The sequence below is a fragment of the Enhydra lutris genome, unplaced genomic scaffold, assembly GCF_002288905.1.
Source record: "Enhydra lutris kenyoni isolate GAN:26980312 unplaced genomic scaffold, ASM228890v2 scaffoldscaffold31, whole genome shotgun sequence".
Taxonomy (NCBI): Eukaryota; Metazoa; Chordata; class Mammalia; order Carnivora; family Mustelidae; genus Enhydra; species Enhydra lutris.
Window position 1 is genome coordinate 11,168,742 of NW_019154115.1, and position 16,768 is coordinate 11,185,509.

General features: G+C 43.3%; 1 protein-coding gene across 3 annotated transcripts in view; it reads left to right on the top strand.

The window, feature by feature from the left end:
• The window catches only part of LOC111153175 (myocardial zonula adherens protein), an 89,041-nt gene that overhangs the window by 70,334 nt on the left and 1,939 nt on the right, over positions 1 to 16,768 (top strand). For all 3 annotated transcript variants that reach the window (XM_022512004.1, XM_022512006.1, XM_022512005.1), the window contains one exon: positions 10,078 to 10,178. In XM_022512004.1, the coding sequence (XP_022367712.1) occupies positions 10,078 to 10,178 (101 nt within the window). The remainder of the gene's footprint in view (positions 1 to 10,077; positions 10,179 to 16,768) is intronic.

Sequence of the window (16,768 nt, forward strand, 5' to 3'; positions counted from 1 at the left end):
TCAGGGTCCTGGGATCGAGCCCCACGTCGGGCTCTCTGCTCAGCAGGGAGCCTGCTTCTTCCTCTCTCTCTGCCTGCCTCTCTGCCTACTTGTGATCTCTGTCAAATGAATAAATAAAATCTTAAAAAAAAAAAAAAAAAAGCATCTTCAGGGCACCTGGGTGGCTCAGAGGGTTGGGTCTCTGCCTTCAGCTCAGGTCATGGTCTCAGCATCCTGGGATCGAGCCCCACATCAGGTTCTCTGCTCAGTGGGGAGCCTGATTCCCCCTCTCCCTCTGCCTGCCTCTCTGCCTACTTGTGATCTCTCTCTGTGTCAAATATATAAATAAAATCTTTAAAAAACAAAAAAAAATGCCCTATAAATCTACATTGTCAGGACCAAGTTGAAACAGAATTATTTTTTAAAAAAAGTATCTTCGTGTACACTTTCTAGGAACTTTCCCTTTGAGAGACACTGTTGAATACAAGGCATTTCTCAGACTCACCTTATTTCCATCATAATAATTTCCTTCTCCTCTTCCTTTTTTTGATGCTCAAATTGTCACAACTCAGCCAGGGAGAATTTTCCTCCATCAGCTTCTTTGCTTGTGTAGCAGGGCTCCTGATCCTTTGGGGTTCATTCTTTTCATCCTCATTTTTGTCCTGTTTCAACATAGAGTATTGGCTTGTCTCCACGGAGCCGTGGTTTATTTTAGAGGTGAACTATATTGAGAACTACTTGGGCATGGGATTTGGTCATGGCTAAAGCTCTGTGCCTACTATTAAGCCAGTTCTAGTCATGACAGAACTGGGGGCAATATGGGTCTTCTTGAGATTGTGAAGTCACACTGACATTTTCAAATTTAATTACACCACTTTACAATACGGGTTCTGTTGGCCACTAAGACTTTCTATGCTCTTGGCCTTCTAACACTAGTCATTTTTATACCACAGCTTTTCATCGCCTGCTTTAAACCCTCCTGATGATAAAAGTGGTATTTCAAATATCTTTGCGAAGTTTTGATTGACATACCTGGTAACATCTTATATTCCATCTTAATAAAGTAGCTATTTTTTATTAAAGCCCTAACTGCAGACTCCGGAGTGAGGCTGCGCAAGTTCAAATCTCAGCTCTACCACTTACTGGTTATGGGATCTCGAGCGAGTTACTTAACTGCTCTGGGCCTCAGTTTGTTCATCTGTTAAAGGGAGTCTTCTCTGAAATGGTGTCTTCTTTGTAGAGTTGTTAGGAGGATTAAATTAGTTGATATTAAGTGATTCGAAAAGTATATGGCTCATTGTGAATGCCGTATGTGTTTACTGTTTTTCCAATTGTCTGGGCCCCAGGGTCTCCTTTCATTGTCACGGATACATATTTCTTCCTCCTCCTTCTCCCCCTCCCCTCCGCTTTCCTTTTTAAAATAGAAAATGTGGATACTTTTGGTCTCTGAATCCATCATTGGTACTTCCTGAGGCTTACTCATCAAATTTTGAGCCCCCCAGTCCCGCCAGATCCCCAGAAGTTTGCTCTAGCCTGGCCCCATCAGACTGCATTTTCATCAACCAGCTCAAAATCTTCCTATACAAAAATACGTCCATTCTTTTATCCTTATTCCCTATTTACACTTGCCCACCTCCTGAAGAAGGAATATCTTATTCCCTATTTCTGATATAAGCTTGTTACTGAACTAAAACCATAAGTATATACCTCCGTAATGTTGATCAGCTTTCCGAAACACTGAACTGATTCCATTCTTCTCTGCTGAAAATCCTGAACTGACAGCAAAATTCAAAGGTGAGAGGAAAGGAGTGCTACGTCTTGGTTTTGTTCATCCTGCGTTTAATGCGTGTAGTATGGCACGTAAACCTCTCAGCGTGTCTGCTGTATTGCTGGGACTGTTACTAATTTTCCAGGGTACCGCTCCCTCTCCTGCGCCCGAGGGAGTTGGGGGAGGAGGTCGCTGCCGTACATTTGTGACATAATTTCCAAAAAATGCCAAAAGGTGAGGTACCAGGTCTTTCTTTCCTGGAAGGCCTGCAGCCTCCCGAGCTGCATTTCCCATCTAAACACAAGGGGGCGGTATTTGAGAGCAGGACAACCCTGGAACTGGAGGCTCCGGCTCAGAAGGAAGCAGCATTCCAGGGAGCCTGAACCAGGCCTCTGTGAAGCTGCCCTTGCTGGGTTCACCCCAAGTACAGTCTGTGGGACACCCGGACCGGGTCCTGGCACTTTTCTGTTTTAACTCTTTCTTAATCCGTCCTCCTTCTCTAATTTGTCTCCTACTGCCCATATTCAGGGCTCTCACCTTCTTTGTGTTTTTTTGTTTTTGTTTTTCTGGTCAACCTTGTGTTTTTTTGTTTTTTTTTTTTTTTTTTTACATAAATAAACCTCATTCATGTTAAGTGTGTAGTGACAGATGGCAACTAGATGTATAATGGTGGTCATTTCACAGTATATACCAGGAGCAAATCATCATGTTGTACATCCGAAACTACTACAATGTGATCTGTCAATTACAGCTAAAAAAAAAAAAAAAATGAAGTGCCTGGTTCGGGGACTTTTGACAGTTGTGTGTACCTGTGAAACCACCGCCACAATCCAGATATGGAACATTTCCACCACTTCCCAAAGACTCCCTGTTTATCTTTCTTTGGTTCAACTCCAGGCAGCCAGTGATCTGTTTTTGTTTTGGTTTTTTTTCGGTGGGAGGGGTCACTTTGTCACTTTTTGTCACTGTGGACTTGTCTGCATTCTCTGCAAATGAAATCCTACAGTGCAGACTCTCGCACCGAGAGTCTCCCACACCTCAGGACAGTTCTGACCGCATCTATGTCGGAGGCAGCCCCCTCTATCCCAGAGCGGCAGACCCTCTGCTGTATTCCTGTCTCTACGCGTTTGTTCATCCGCATTCAGATTGTTTCCGGTGTGGGGCTCCTGTGAATGAAGCTGCAGTGAGCATTAGTGGGCAAGTCATTATGTGGACGTAGGCTTTTACTCCCCTGGGGTAAATTCCTAGTAGTGGACTAGCTGGGCTCAATAGTAGATGAAGGTTTAACCTTCTAAGGAGCTGTTGAACGGTTTGTCACAGGGACTGTAGTCTTCTACATTCCCAACAGCGGTTTGAATGTTCCAGGTTTTCTACATCCTCACCCTTAGTATTGTCAAGTCTAATTCAGCCATCCTGCAGGGTGCGTGGGTGGTGTCCCGTTGCGGTTGGACTTGCATTTTCCATGGTCACTGGTGATGTTGCGTGTCTTTATAAATGCTTCTTGGCCATTTATATATTTTGTGTTTTGAAATGTCTGTTCAAATCTTTTGCCCACTATTTTATCAAGTTTTTAGTTTTCTTATTATCGACTTGTAAGAGTTGTTTTTATATTCTGGATATCAGGTCTTTGTCAGATACATGTATCGTGAATATTTTCTCTCATTTCATGACTTTTTCTTTTTTTTTTTTTTATTATGTAAACTCTTCCTCCAACATGGGGCTCAAACTCATGACCCCAAGATCAAGAGTCCCATGCTTTCCTGACTGAGCCAGCCAGGTGCCCCTCTTTTTCATCTTCTTCAAGACGTGGTTTTTGGTTTTTATTTTTTATAAAGTTCAGTTTATAAATTTTTTTCTTTTGCGGTTTATGCTTTTTGTGTGCTAAGAAATCTTTGCCTACTACCAAAAAAATCAGAGATTTTCTCCTAGGGTTTTCCCTAAACATTTTATAGTTTTGGCTCTTTAATGGTGATCTGTAATCCACTTGGAGCTAATTTTTGTGTTTGGTGTGAAGAAAGGAATACATTTTTTTCCCATGTAGATATCTAGTTGTTCCCTTTTAGTTTGATGCCCGTTATTATTTGTACCCCCCTTCTTTGATCAGACTAGCTGGGGGGTTATCCATTTGTTAATGTTTTAAAAAATTAGAATAGCGGGGTGCCTGGGTGGCTCAGTGGGTTAAAGCTTCTGCCTTAGGCTCAGGTCATGATCCCAGGGTCCTGGGATGGAGCCCCGCATCGGGCTCTCTGCTTAGCAGGGAGCCTGCTTCCTCCTCTCTCTCTGCCTGCCTCTCTGCCTACTTGTGATCTCTGTCAAGTAAATAAAATCTTTAAAAAAAAAATTAGAATAGCTTTTGGCTTTGTTGGTATTTTCTATTGTACTGAGTTTTGCTTTGATATTCATTATTCCCTTCTAATTATTTTGTATGACTTTGCTTGTCTTTTTATAGCTCTTTGAGGTGGACATTAGGCCATTGATTTTAGAGCTCTCTTCTCTGTTATGATCAGCAGCTATAAATGTCCCTGATCACTCTGCTTCAGTGGCACCCTCCAAGCAATGACAGGTTATATTTTCATTATCATCCAGTTTGAAGTATTTTCTAATCTCCTCTGAGATTCTTCTTTCGATTTATGGATTATTCAGAAGTATGTTGTTCAACCTCCAAATATGAGGTTTTCTTAGATTTGTTTTTTGATTTCTAATTTAATTGTTATGGTCAGAGAACATACTCTGTATGGTTTAAATTCTTTTAAATTTATCAGGACTTGTTTTATGGCTCAGCACATGGTTTCTCTTGCTTAGTGTTAAAAAAAAAAAACAGTTTGCTGTTTTTGTGTTCTATAATATCAGATTTAGGTGGTTGATAGTATTGTTTATCTGATTTATGTTCTTCCTGATCTTTGTGTAATTGACAACAATTACAGTTGCTGACAGAGGGGTGTTAAAATCCATTACTATGGTTTTAGACCATCTACTTTTTTTTTTTTTTTAAGATTTTTATTTATTTGATAGGCAGAGATCACAAGTAGGCAGAGAGAGAAGGGTAGCAGGCTCCCTGCTGAGCAGAGAGCGCTCGATCCCAGGACCCTGAGATCATGACCTGAGCTGAAGGCAGAGGCTTAACCCACTGAGCCACCCAGGTGCCCCTTTAGCTTCAAAATACATAAGTTAAAAAAAATTACACCTATACATTTTTGATTGTTACATCTTGGTAAATTGGCCTTTTCATTATTATGAAATGTTGGTCCCTGCCTTGTTCATATTCCATCTTGAAGTCTCTTACCATGCGTTATTAATACAGCTGTTCCTGCCCTCTAAGTTTATTGTTTGTACTGTGTATCTTTTTCCACCCATTTATTTTCACCTGATCCATGTCTCTGTATTTAATGTGCATCTCTGGTAGGCCATACATACTTAAGTCTTGCTTTTTTAAAATATATTCTGATAGTCTCTTTGGAGTGTACGGTCCATTGACATTTAATAATCGGTATGACTGGATTTAGGTCTGTCGTTATTTGTTTTCTGTTTACTCCCTCTGGTTTGTTTTGCTTTGTTTGTTCCCTTTTTCTTGTTTTCTTTTGGATTATTTGTTTTTTAGAATCCCATTTTAATATATCTATTGGCATTTTGCTGTGTCTTTTCTCTAATAGCCATCACTCTGCGTATCACGACATATTAACTGTTCATAGTCCACTTAAAAGTAATATTGTACTACTTTGTGTAAAATGTAGAAATCTTGCAAGATATATGTCCATTCCCCCCCCCGCTGTCATAGTTATTATAGGTATCACATTTGCATGCATTATAAACCCACAATACATTGTTATACTTTTTGCTTTAATAGTCATATGTACTTTAGAGAAATTAAGAGAAAATACAGTCTTTCATATTTACTCGCACAGTATTTATTTCTGATGTTCTTCACTCATTCCTGAAAATCTGTTTCTCTCTGATATCAATGCTCTGCAGCCTGAAGACCTTTAATGTAGCATTCTGTATAGCATAGCAGCACAGGGACAAATTAACTTAGTTTTTCTTGATCTGAAAGTGAGCTCTTCCTTTCACATTCATGACTGAATCCCAGAGTGTTCAGGGACAAGTTTCTTTCTCATAGTGCTGTCTTCTGACTTCCATGCTTTTTGAGGAGACTTCTGTGATAATTCAAATTATTGTTGCCCTATATATAAAACAAGATTGCTTTCAAGATTTTCTTTATGATTTTCAGTAGTTTGAGTTGCATGTGCCACGGTAGATTTCTGTTTGGTGTTTGCTAAGACTCTTGGATTTGCAAATTTATGTCCTTCACCAAATTTGGGAAATATTTACCCATTATTTGACTATTTTTCTTGCTCTAGCTTCTTTATCCTTTCCATGATTCTAGTATCCCTATATTAGGAATTAGAAATTGTCCCATATGGGGTGCCTGGGTGGCTCAGTGGGTTAAAGCCTCTGCCTTTGGTCCAGGTCATAATCCCAGGGTCCTGGGATCAAGCCCCGCATCGGGCTCTCTGCTCAGCAGGGACCCTGCTTCCACCTCTCTCTGCCTACCTCTCTGCCTACTTGTGATTTCTGTCAAATAAATAAAATCTTTTAAAAAAAATTGTCCCATAGTTCCAGGAAGCTCCATTTATTATTTTCAATCTTTTCTATTCATTTTATTCTGATCAAAATGATTTTTTTCAAAAGACTTATTTTAGAGAGAGTGCAGTGGGGGAGGGACAGAAGGAGAGAGTCTTAAGCAGGCTCTGCACAGAGCATGGAGCCACATGTGGGGCTCCATCTCATGACCCTAAGATTATGACCTGAGCTGAAACCAGAGCTGGGTGCTTAACTGACTGTTCTATCCAGACACCCTTGATTGAATGATTTCTGTTACTAGGTCTTCATGTTCTTTGACTCCTTCCTTTGTCATCTCCCTTGTTTTCTTCAGTCTATTGACTTTTTAAAATTTCAGGCAGTGTATTTTTCTGTTCAAAAATTTCCATTTGGGGTGTGTGTGTGTGTGTGTTGTGTAGTTACTACATCAATTAGTAATATTTTCTCTTACCTCACTGAGCGTAGTTAGAATAGCTGCTTGAAAGTCCTTGTGTGAAAAGTCCACATCCAGTGGGATTAGCATCTGTTGGTTCACTTTCTCCTTGGAAATGGGTCCTATTTTCCTCACTCTTCACAAATTCAGTAACTGTGGATTATAACCTGGACATTGGAAAGGTTCTATTGTGGAGACTTTGGATTGTTTTATTATTCCGAACGGCGCTGAGGTTTTTGTTTTAGGCAGTGGATTTGGTTAGCCCCACCTCCACCCTGCCGCTCTAGTGGGCGATGGCTCAGATCTCGGTTCTGTTCTTGAAGCCTTGGCTGCAAACTTCTTTCATGTAGCCCAACACATGCATGGTTCGAGGGGATCTGCCAGAGACTTGAGCGGAGTCTGTACACAGAATTTAAAGTTTCTGCCTTTTCTGACTCTCTCCTTTTTGGCTTCCCCTTTACTTTTGGCAGTCCTGGTTATGCTGGGCTCCTTCTACTGTTTTTTTATCTACCAGCAAGATGATCTTTCTGTTGAATTTCTTATGTGTCTGTGCCGCTGCCACGAGGACTATACTGCTCTTGGGCAAAGCTGCAAACGAAAACAAACACATGAGTCACAGAGATCCTATTCTAAGCTTGTCACTCCCCCCTACAGCCTGCCTGTCCTTGTTCAGTCTCCAAAGACCGTAAGAGATGGGTTTTTTTTGTTGTTTTCTGTCCAGAGTTTATAGCTATTCTTTGCTGGAGGATCCACTGATTAAGGGCCCACCCTCAGTGCTATAAATGTGGCGCTCACTCCTTCAACTAGGAAATTGCGGTGACCTCCTTGACTAATTAAGGCGTTTTCTTTCCTTTTGCCCAGTTTTATTTCCTTCCAAGACAGTTTCCACCTGGAAGCCCAATGACTGAAATAAAATTGAGTGTTGACTCTGGCCTTACAGAATTGGGTACAAAGTCCTTGTAAAGGCAGATGTAGCCCTTTGTATCTCTCTCTTGCTACCTGTATGCTGCAGCAAGGTGCTTGTTCTCAACCCGGTATGTTCCACAATCCTGGAATACTCATCCCTTTGTTTCTTTTACTCTTTCCCCTGCATAATTCCAGCAAACCTTCATGGAGTTCACTCATTTTCCCTATCTTGAGTTTGGCGTTCCCCTCTGAGTTCTCCCTTAATATTCGGTGGGTCACTCTGGCATGGGACTTATGGCTTTGTTATCTTCTGCTTGGTTGTCTGAACCCCCACAAGACCAAACTCAGGGGTACCAGTCATGCCCTAGTTCTTTAACAGCTAACTAGCTCCCCTCAAGCTAACTATACACACTACCCGATATGTAGTTGATGCTTTTGTTTTTTGCATTTAAATTTAAGAGTACAGTTTTTCATTTCCGCTTTCGGTGGGGGGCTCTGCTGTGCACACACACAGTTCCTCTGAAATAGAACAAAGGATTTGTGGCTCCTTGTCCCCTACGCACTGTGTTCAGTGTATCGGTAAGGTGTATTTACTCACCTCGTCTTCCTTTCACACCCCCTAACTATAGGTAGTCAGCTCAGAATCATGTGAAATGATTAAACTCTACACTGAGAAGAGACAAGGCAGTGGGATTTCTGGAGCTTGTTGATGGGCAAGCCTCATCTGCCTTTGTCTTTCTTAAGAATGGGGGAATCCAGACATTGCTGGGGAAGCTGTGTGTACTTGAGTGTGTGTAAATGTTGTACCTCAGGCAGGAAGCCAGCAACATTCTCCCATCCTGAGCATTAGGTGATAAATCTGGAGCCCATCCCTCTGTCCTGGCTCGTGGGCTGCTAGGGAATCTGGAATGCACTCTCTCCCCATCTACCATGTCCCATTCCCGCTGAAGGGATCCACAGACCTTCTTTACAGAACGTGAGTGAGTTCCTGAGTTCATACCAGAGCCGGGGCTCTGCTCCGTGATGTCACCCATTCAGAGCAGGAGCTGCTGAGCTAGACTCCACATTCTTCCTTTTGAAACAAAGGAGTTTCTTTTTCAAAGAACTTTCCTGTGTTCATCTAGTGTCTTAGAAGAGCACGTGAGCTTCTGGTCCACCTGAAAAGAAAAGACAAATGCTTTCATCTTTTTCTAATCATGCAGATAACATGCTCCTTATAAAAGTATTTATGCACTGATTTATTCAATAAATATTTATCTTGTATCTCTGGCATGCCCTGCTCTGAGAATATAGCTAAGAAGATAGACTAAATTTTCATGAGGCAATACCGTATCTAACAGCAAGTGTTGGTGAGGATGTGGACAAAAAGGAACCATCTTGCACTGTTGGGGGAATGCAAGCTGGTGCGGCCACCGTGGGGAGGCGGGTTAGGGGATGGGTGAAATAGGTGATGGGGATTAAAGAGGACACTTATGATGAAAAAAAAAAAAAAGTTAAACTAGTAATATGCAAAAAGAGAAAATGTAGAAAAATTACAGAAAAATATAGAAGAACTTAAAACTCAATATGCCAAGATAACAGTGGTTTAATCTCTGGATTTTGTGTATGTTTGTCCTTTAGGCATCAGGCACCATCCCTCTTCCTCTTTTCATTCCAATAGCCTCAACCCTTTTGCTCCTTTGTCCTTCATTTCCCCCATGGGGCAAATTTCCAATTCCTGAGCATCTAATCATCAACCTATGTAATGTTTGGCTCTGGCCTGAAAAAAACTGTTTAGAATGCTAATTTTAATCCCAAGGAGCTTGTTCTACTTTATATGTTTGAGATTCTGAATTTTTCCAAACCCATGAAATACTAATTATTAAGTTATAGAGGTATTTCCCACTAAATTAAATTAATAGACTTACTCATTTTATAGTTTAATAAGGGAGTATTAAAACATGAGCTGTACCTTATTTATAATTGCAAGAAAAGTGATAAATATCTAAATGCCATCAATAAGAGACCAGTTAAATAAATAATGGACATCCACCCAACGGAACGCAATGAACCCACTACAACAGCTTGTTGACCTAAAAAGAAAACTAATACACATGGCAGGATATTCACAACAAATTGAGTGAAGAAAACCCCAAATTAAACATAGAAAAGGATATTTTGCTTGTTTCCATTGATGTAAAATTGGATACATATGTGTGTACATGCACAGAAAGCTATCTGTAAGGAAGCAAGCAATCTATTTCTGTAATTCCTACTATGTAAGATGCTCACTAAATACATTATGATAGATGTCCGTGGTATAGGGGAAAATCGGATGACACGTATAAATTGTATCATGCATGTTTGTGGGGGAACCTATTTGCTTGACTAAAAGCACTTTTCTCCTCCTCTCTAGAATAACGAACTACAAAGCAGGTTGGACTATTTAATAGAAACCCAGGCCAAGCCTGAGGTGGAGACCAGAGAGATTGGAGTGGGCTGCGATCTTCTCCCCAGGTATTTGGGAATTTCCTATTTTCCTGACTCAAATTCCTTTCTGACTTAAGAAAAATACTTTACGGGGCTGTGATTACCAGAACTGCATTCTTTCTATCAAAAATAGTTCTGCAAAGATAAACGGCAACTGGGGGCATTGTGCAGGGCAGAGGGGCTAGCAAAGAGAAGCCTGGGGAAGCCATGTCCCAGAGAGAGACATGGGCCCTGGCAGGAAGTGAATGCACTGGTTCCTCTGTCCACTCATTCATTCACTCAGCAAACATCTGCTGAGCACCTTACCTGTGCCAGAGGCTTAGGGAGAGGAATGAGGTTGGGTTCCCAACCCACAGTCTGGGAAGGGAGACAAACACAGAGGCAGGCATTTACAACACTGCAGGAGGGACCTGCGAGGTGCTTTGGTAGAGGACATAAAACAAGGTGAGAATGAGGATGCCCTCGGCTGACGGCATGTGGCCTGTGTAACCAAAGTCCCAAAGTACCCCAACTACTGTGTGTAGGAGGGTGAATTCCCATGGGATCAGGGGCATTTGGGTGTGTTGTGTTAGACAGCAGCAGGCCACAGAAGTGCAGAATCCTGGAACCTTGAATGGTTCGATCTGGTGGGAAAGGGTTGTGAGCCCATCACCACGCTGGGATGTCAGATACCTTGGATCTAGTCCTCGCGAGCAGCACGATGCGATCAGGCTGGACCGTCTTTGCTGGAGCCTCTGTTTCCCAATCTGCAAAGTCAGTGGTTTTGAGTAGATTTCTCAGGTTTAACAGGCTCAAGCAGGGAAAAAGATACGTAAATAGACTCAAGGTCTCATTAATATCAGGGGTGAAGTCCATGATAAAAATACGGCCAAAAAGAACAGTCATGTCCAGGGCCTCCTTCTGAAATATAAATAGTTTGGCCATTTCTCTCCTCTTTTATTTTTCAGGAACCAAGTGGTTTAGTCCACTTTAATTGCCCACATAATAAATCTTGTTTGGCTTAAGATGGGTGCAAAACTATGTCTGAAACCAATAAATTGTTTGTTTTGTAATTCCCATGTTTTGGCTTAAAACAAGGTTTTCAATTTGTATGCCGAAGGATAGCCTGAAGCAAACTTTTATGGCTAAGTTATGAAACCACAAAGCGGTTTTCATAATGGAAGTGCTGACAGACCCTTAACTTATGGCCATGGTGAACTTGGAAGCCACTTCAGCATCTAAAAGCAGCTTTTCCATAAATGTAACATTTGGTTTCCCCCAGGATCCATCTTAGCACTTTCACTGCGTAGGTCAGTCAGCAGAGGAAATGAAAGCTACGTATCCGCATTTCCGAAAAGGCAGGGTAAGGTTCCATTCGTTTCCTCTCCGATATTTATTAAGTGCCTACTACGCGAAAGGTGCCACACGGGTCTGAGTGGGAAGGAGCACGGGGTCTTTAGAAAATTCAGAGCAGCAGTTTCCCACCTGTGCTTCTCGGAGCTGCCTCACTAGGCTCTGGGCTCCACGCTGGGGCTCAAGGAGAGGCCTCCGGTTGCCTCAGGGTGCGGGAGGGGAGCAAAGAGCTGCTGGCCTGTGGGTACCCTTCCCCTCCTGAAAAACGAAACGACACAAAACTGAGAAACTCAGCTTTTAGTGTGTTTTAGATGTTGGATCCCAAATAAGATTTTGTTTGAATAAAGAAACTGGAACCCCCTGGTTGGGTTTAATCCCCATGTTTGATAGATCCCCAAATTGAGGCTCAGAGAGGTAAGTGATTCACTGGAAGCCACACAGCCAGGATCAGAAGCAAGCCTTTGGAATCCTGGTGTGGTACGTGTGTCATTTTAAAATAATAAACAGGGTTGCTAAATTGTATTATGTATGTTCTAACAAAATTCTTCCTTTTTTTTTTTTTTTTAAGATTTATTTATTTAACAGAGAGATCACAAGTAAGCGGAGAGGCAGGCAGAGAGAAAGGAAGGGAAACAGACTCCCTGCTGAGCAGAGAACCCGATGCAGGGCTCCATCCCAGAGCCCTGAGATCACGACCTGGGTCAAAGGCAGAGGCTTAACCCACTGAGCCATCTAGGTGCCCCAAAATTCCTGGTTCTTACTTGGACTTTGAACTTGCATCTAATACAAGGTCCCATGGTGTTTTCCAGAATATTTTTAAAATGGCCCCCTCCAAAATGTTTTAGATCAAAGTATTGCATTAAGCCTTTCTTCTGCAGGTGAGTTTTGTTCTACCTGTTCTCTCACAGAGAACCTGGCAGTGTGGTCCACTGGGGAGCCTCAGGCTATGGGGCTGCGCAGCCCAGCCAGCGGCCAGCCGAGCACACCCTTAGGCAAGCACTTAATTGCTCTGAAGCCTTCATTATTTCATCCTTAAAGTGGGAACGAAGAGGACAATACCAAATCTCAGAGGGTTTCTAGGGGGACTAAATGTATATACAGCATTTAGCATGGTAACTGGTTAAGTACTTACTTAATAAAGAATAGGGATTATTACTATTAACTACACCAAAGCTCTGATTTTTCTTGTAAGACAATGGATCAAATATAAGTGAATTGGGGGGGGTGCTAAGACAATTCACTTTTTACTGGTGGTTTTTAGTGATTTTGCTCAATGGGCTGATGGTGCTTCAGTATGTGTTAAGCTCTCCAATTAAACTCTCTGTGCTTTGGAACCCTCTAGACAGTGCATAAAACTCTGGAAGGCCCCTTGATGGATGAGGCCTCTGTCAGCTGAGATGTCAGAGTGGTCCCAGCATGTTCCGGTGCTGGGCACGCAGCCTCACAGGATGGGAGCGGGCCACCTCAGACTCATTTCTCCCTCCACCTGGAGGCCTTTTCATGCTGTCCTACTGCTAATAGCGTCTCCCTTACAATTACTGCTCCTCCGTTTTTATGCTGGAAAAATTCAAAATCAGCCTTTACTTAGAGAGCCAGTTAAGCCCCTTTTGTGACCTCCTCCCCACACTGCCACCACTTCCCCATGTGTGCCAACTCTGTGGACTCCAGTGGACAGGGACCCTGGGCTCTCAGGCCAGTGCTCGTACAGGACTAGCCTGGCACTTTCTGGATGTTCCATAAACCTGTGTTGGACGATCTGCCTCTTGTTAATATCTACAGCTTTTTCTCAGTTTCTCAGCCGAACTAGAAGATTCTGACAGTGATTCCCTCGGGAGGCTGCTGGGCTGGTGAAATAGGACACAGGCATAAAGCGCCCAGCAGGATGGGTGCGTTTTCCTATTTCTGTTGATGCTGCCACCACCTTCCCAGGTCCCTGAGGTCGGTTCACTCCAAACACCGGTGCCCCCAGGACAGCCTCAGTGCCTGTACAGGGCTGTCTCCTCCCTTCAGTCCCACTGACACCAGCCTGCTGGAGACCTGGGCTTTCTAGGTCTAGTCAACTGAAGACCACCTTCTGCCTCCAGTTTCTCCTCAACTCCTTCCCCTCTTCATCCAACCCTTGCATTCCATACGTTTCTAGAATGCAGAGATCTTACAGCAGAGCAAGGAGGGAGGAAAGGAGGGAGAAGGCATTCATTGTGATTTCAGAGGCTTTTAAACAGCTATTTTTTAAAGAAAAGACACAAGAGTTTGATTTAAAGGTTCGATACATGTTAGTGAAAGCCACTGAGAACAATTTCCAGCCCGCTAGCCTTCCTTCAAAGAGAAAGATGAAAAACAAAGAAAAAGAAATTTTTTTCTCCTTGCCCCTTAATGACACTTGGTCTCCAGCAAGCTCAGAAATTATGTCTTAATGGGTGTGATGTAATGAAAAATATTCCCCGTGGTCATAAGTGCTGGGCACATAGTAAGTGCTTTAAAGTGCCAACATGTTCAGACTTCTGTTGTAGAAACCAGAACACAAAGTAGTTTTTGTCACTTATTTGCTGACTCTGCTGCTGTTTCCCCCAGGGGACCTGCCTCTTTCTCGACTAACAAAAGGTTACCAATAGCCTTAATTTGTTAAAGAAAGTGGTTGAATTTCAGTTGTGGTTCCAATCATTTGTGTTCTTGAAATCCTGTTGTTTCCTGGTCATCAACCAAATAAAATACCTCACTGCTTTTTGAAAGGCTGGGATATCCGAGCCTCTTTTGGAAACCCAGAAAGCTCACCTTTATAAATATTTCTGCCTTTTACAGGCTTTTAGGGTATTATCACCAGAGACCATTTCTGCTACGTGGAATTTTCATAGTGGTTGGCAAAGTCACCATCTGGCTTCTGCCCCAGCACTCCACTAAACTGTCCAGTCAGGTCCCTGGGGACCCCTGAATTCCCAGATCTTGTGGGCTCCTCTGTGGCAGGTGATACTCTGACCACTCACTCCTGGAAATCCCTTTTCCTCTGGTTTCCTTCAACACCCATACATTTCGTGATAGCTCTGTGCCTGGACTGAGGGAGCTGCTGGAGTCATGAAGATGAGTGTGGTTTTCAGCCTTCAGGAAACTGACTAGTAGAGGATGTGCAGACCAGAGGGGGTCAATGGGGTGCTTCCAGCAGTGCGTCAGAAATCTAGGGGCCTTGGGTGGCTCAGTCGGTTAAGCACCTACCTTTGGCTCAGGTTATGATCCCAGGGTCCTGGGATCAAGCCCCCCCCCCCATAGCATCAGGAGCTCTGCTCAGTGGGGTGCCTGCTTCTCCCTCTCCCCCAGCTAGTTCTCTCTTACACACGCGCATGCTTTCTCTGGCTCAAATAAAATCTTAAAAAAAAAAAAAAAAACGGGGCGCCTGGGTGGCTCAGTGGGTTAAAGCCTCTGCCTTCCAGCTCAGGTCATGATCCCAGGGTCCTGGGATCGAGCCCCACATCGGGCTGTCTGCTCAGCAGGGAGCCTGCTTCCTCCTCTCTCTCTGCCTGCCTCTCTGCCTACTTGTGATCTCTGTCAAATAAATAAATAAAATCTTAAAAAAAAAAGCCTATATGACAGTCCTTTTCAAGGTCTATGTGGGGAGGGTAGTTTGGAGGGTATGGAAAAGACATATTGAATCTCTTGGGGAGAGACATGTGAAGTTTCGAATTTCCCCCAAGATTCTAATACACCCCATGAAGCAGCTGTAAGCCACCTACAGTTGAAAATCACCGCAGCGTAGTGGGAAATGTTAACGGCTAGGAAAGTTTACCAAAAGTGGACCTTGTGGAGGCAGAAAATTTGAGCACCACTGCTCAAGGAAATGGACAATAAGCACAAAAAGAAAGATCATTTCTATCCCTGGGGTACGGAATCTGGAAAATTGTCATACAGGAGGTGATGTTTGGTTTAAGTCTTGAAATGCAGGCAGAGATTCATCAGAACCATTGGATTAGGGAAACAGTCAAGACAGAGGGGATGGCATGAGAATGGCAGTGTGGCTATGGTGACAATTGTGTTTCTTAGCAAGGCCAGACAGCAGATATGACAGGAGATGGCAGAGGACCTCTAAGACCATGCACAGGAGGTTAGACTTCATCCTGGAAGCAATGGGGAGACTTGGAAAAGTTTTAAGAATGGTATTACTGCTTCGCTCATGAGGAAGATCTCTGACCGCAAACTGGGTAGAGGATTTGAGGAGGAAGACCATTTAGAACAGTACTCTAGGATTCAGAGAGAGATTCTGAGAGCCTGAACCAGGGCAGTGGTTGAGGGAATAGAGAAGACACATGACAAAACAGTTAAGGAGACATAATCCACATCGCTTTGGGAATGACAGGCTACGAGCTGTTCAGGGAAGGGAGTGGACTCCTATCTCATACACACCACGGCATTATGGGGAGAAGGAATGTAGCTGCTGTAACAAAAGCCCACAGACCTCAGCTTAGCAACATCAAGACTGATTTCTCCTGTTACAGAGCAAGGCTGGTTGACATGGGCCTCGCTGCAGTCATTCCGAGCCAGGATTCTTCCAGCTGCTCACCCTGCCTGGGCTTTGGAGTCCTCTTGGACCCCCCACTCTATCTTCTGCATGAAAGGGAAGAGACTGGGCAGGGAGGATGATGTAAGAGGATTTTATGAGTTAAACCTGGAAGAGAAAATTCTCTCTTCCAGTTTCATATACATCATTTCGTCCTTTTAGGCACATGGCCCATCAAATTGCAAAGGATGCTGGGAAAGGTAGTTATGTGTCCAGGAGGAAAAAGAAATGGAAGATTTTCTCCATCTCAGCCACCAAATCCTGGTTAATTCTACTTCCCCAGTATCTCCTTACCCTTTCCTTGCTACTTGACCTCCAGTGCTACAGTTAGAATTCAAGTTCTCACGATCTGTCTTCCACGTCCTAAATAGCAAAAAAAAAAAAAAAAAAAATCCAACATTCTGCCTCCGGACTAAGCCCTCTGCAGTCATCCCTCAGTGAAGCTGAGGAATCTTGCTCGAATAAAAAGATGAGCTTATCCTGCCCCTCCTTACAAATATTTAGTGGCTCGGTGTCCCCTTCTAAACTCCTTAGCTGGGCACACAGAGCCCTTCTCACTGGGCCTCGTCTTGTCACTTTCCACCACGAACTCTTCGCTCCAGTTCTGCCAAACGTGTCTCCTTTCCACAGCCACGGCCCCTGTGCTCACCTTTTGCTCTTGCACACCCTATCCCTTCTGCCTGAATTCCCATCTCCTCCTTGACCACTTGAGGCTCGCCTAGGCACCCTGCAAGATTCCCCT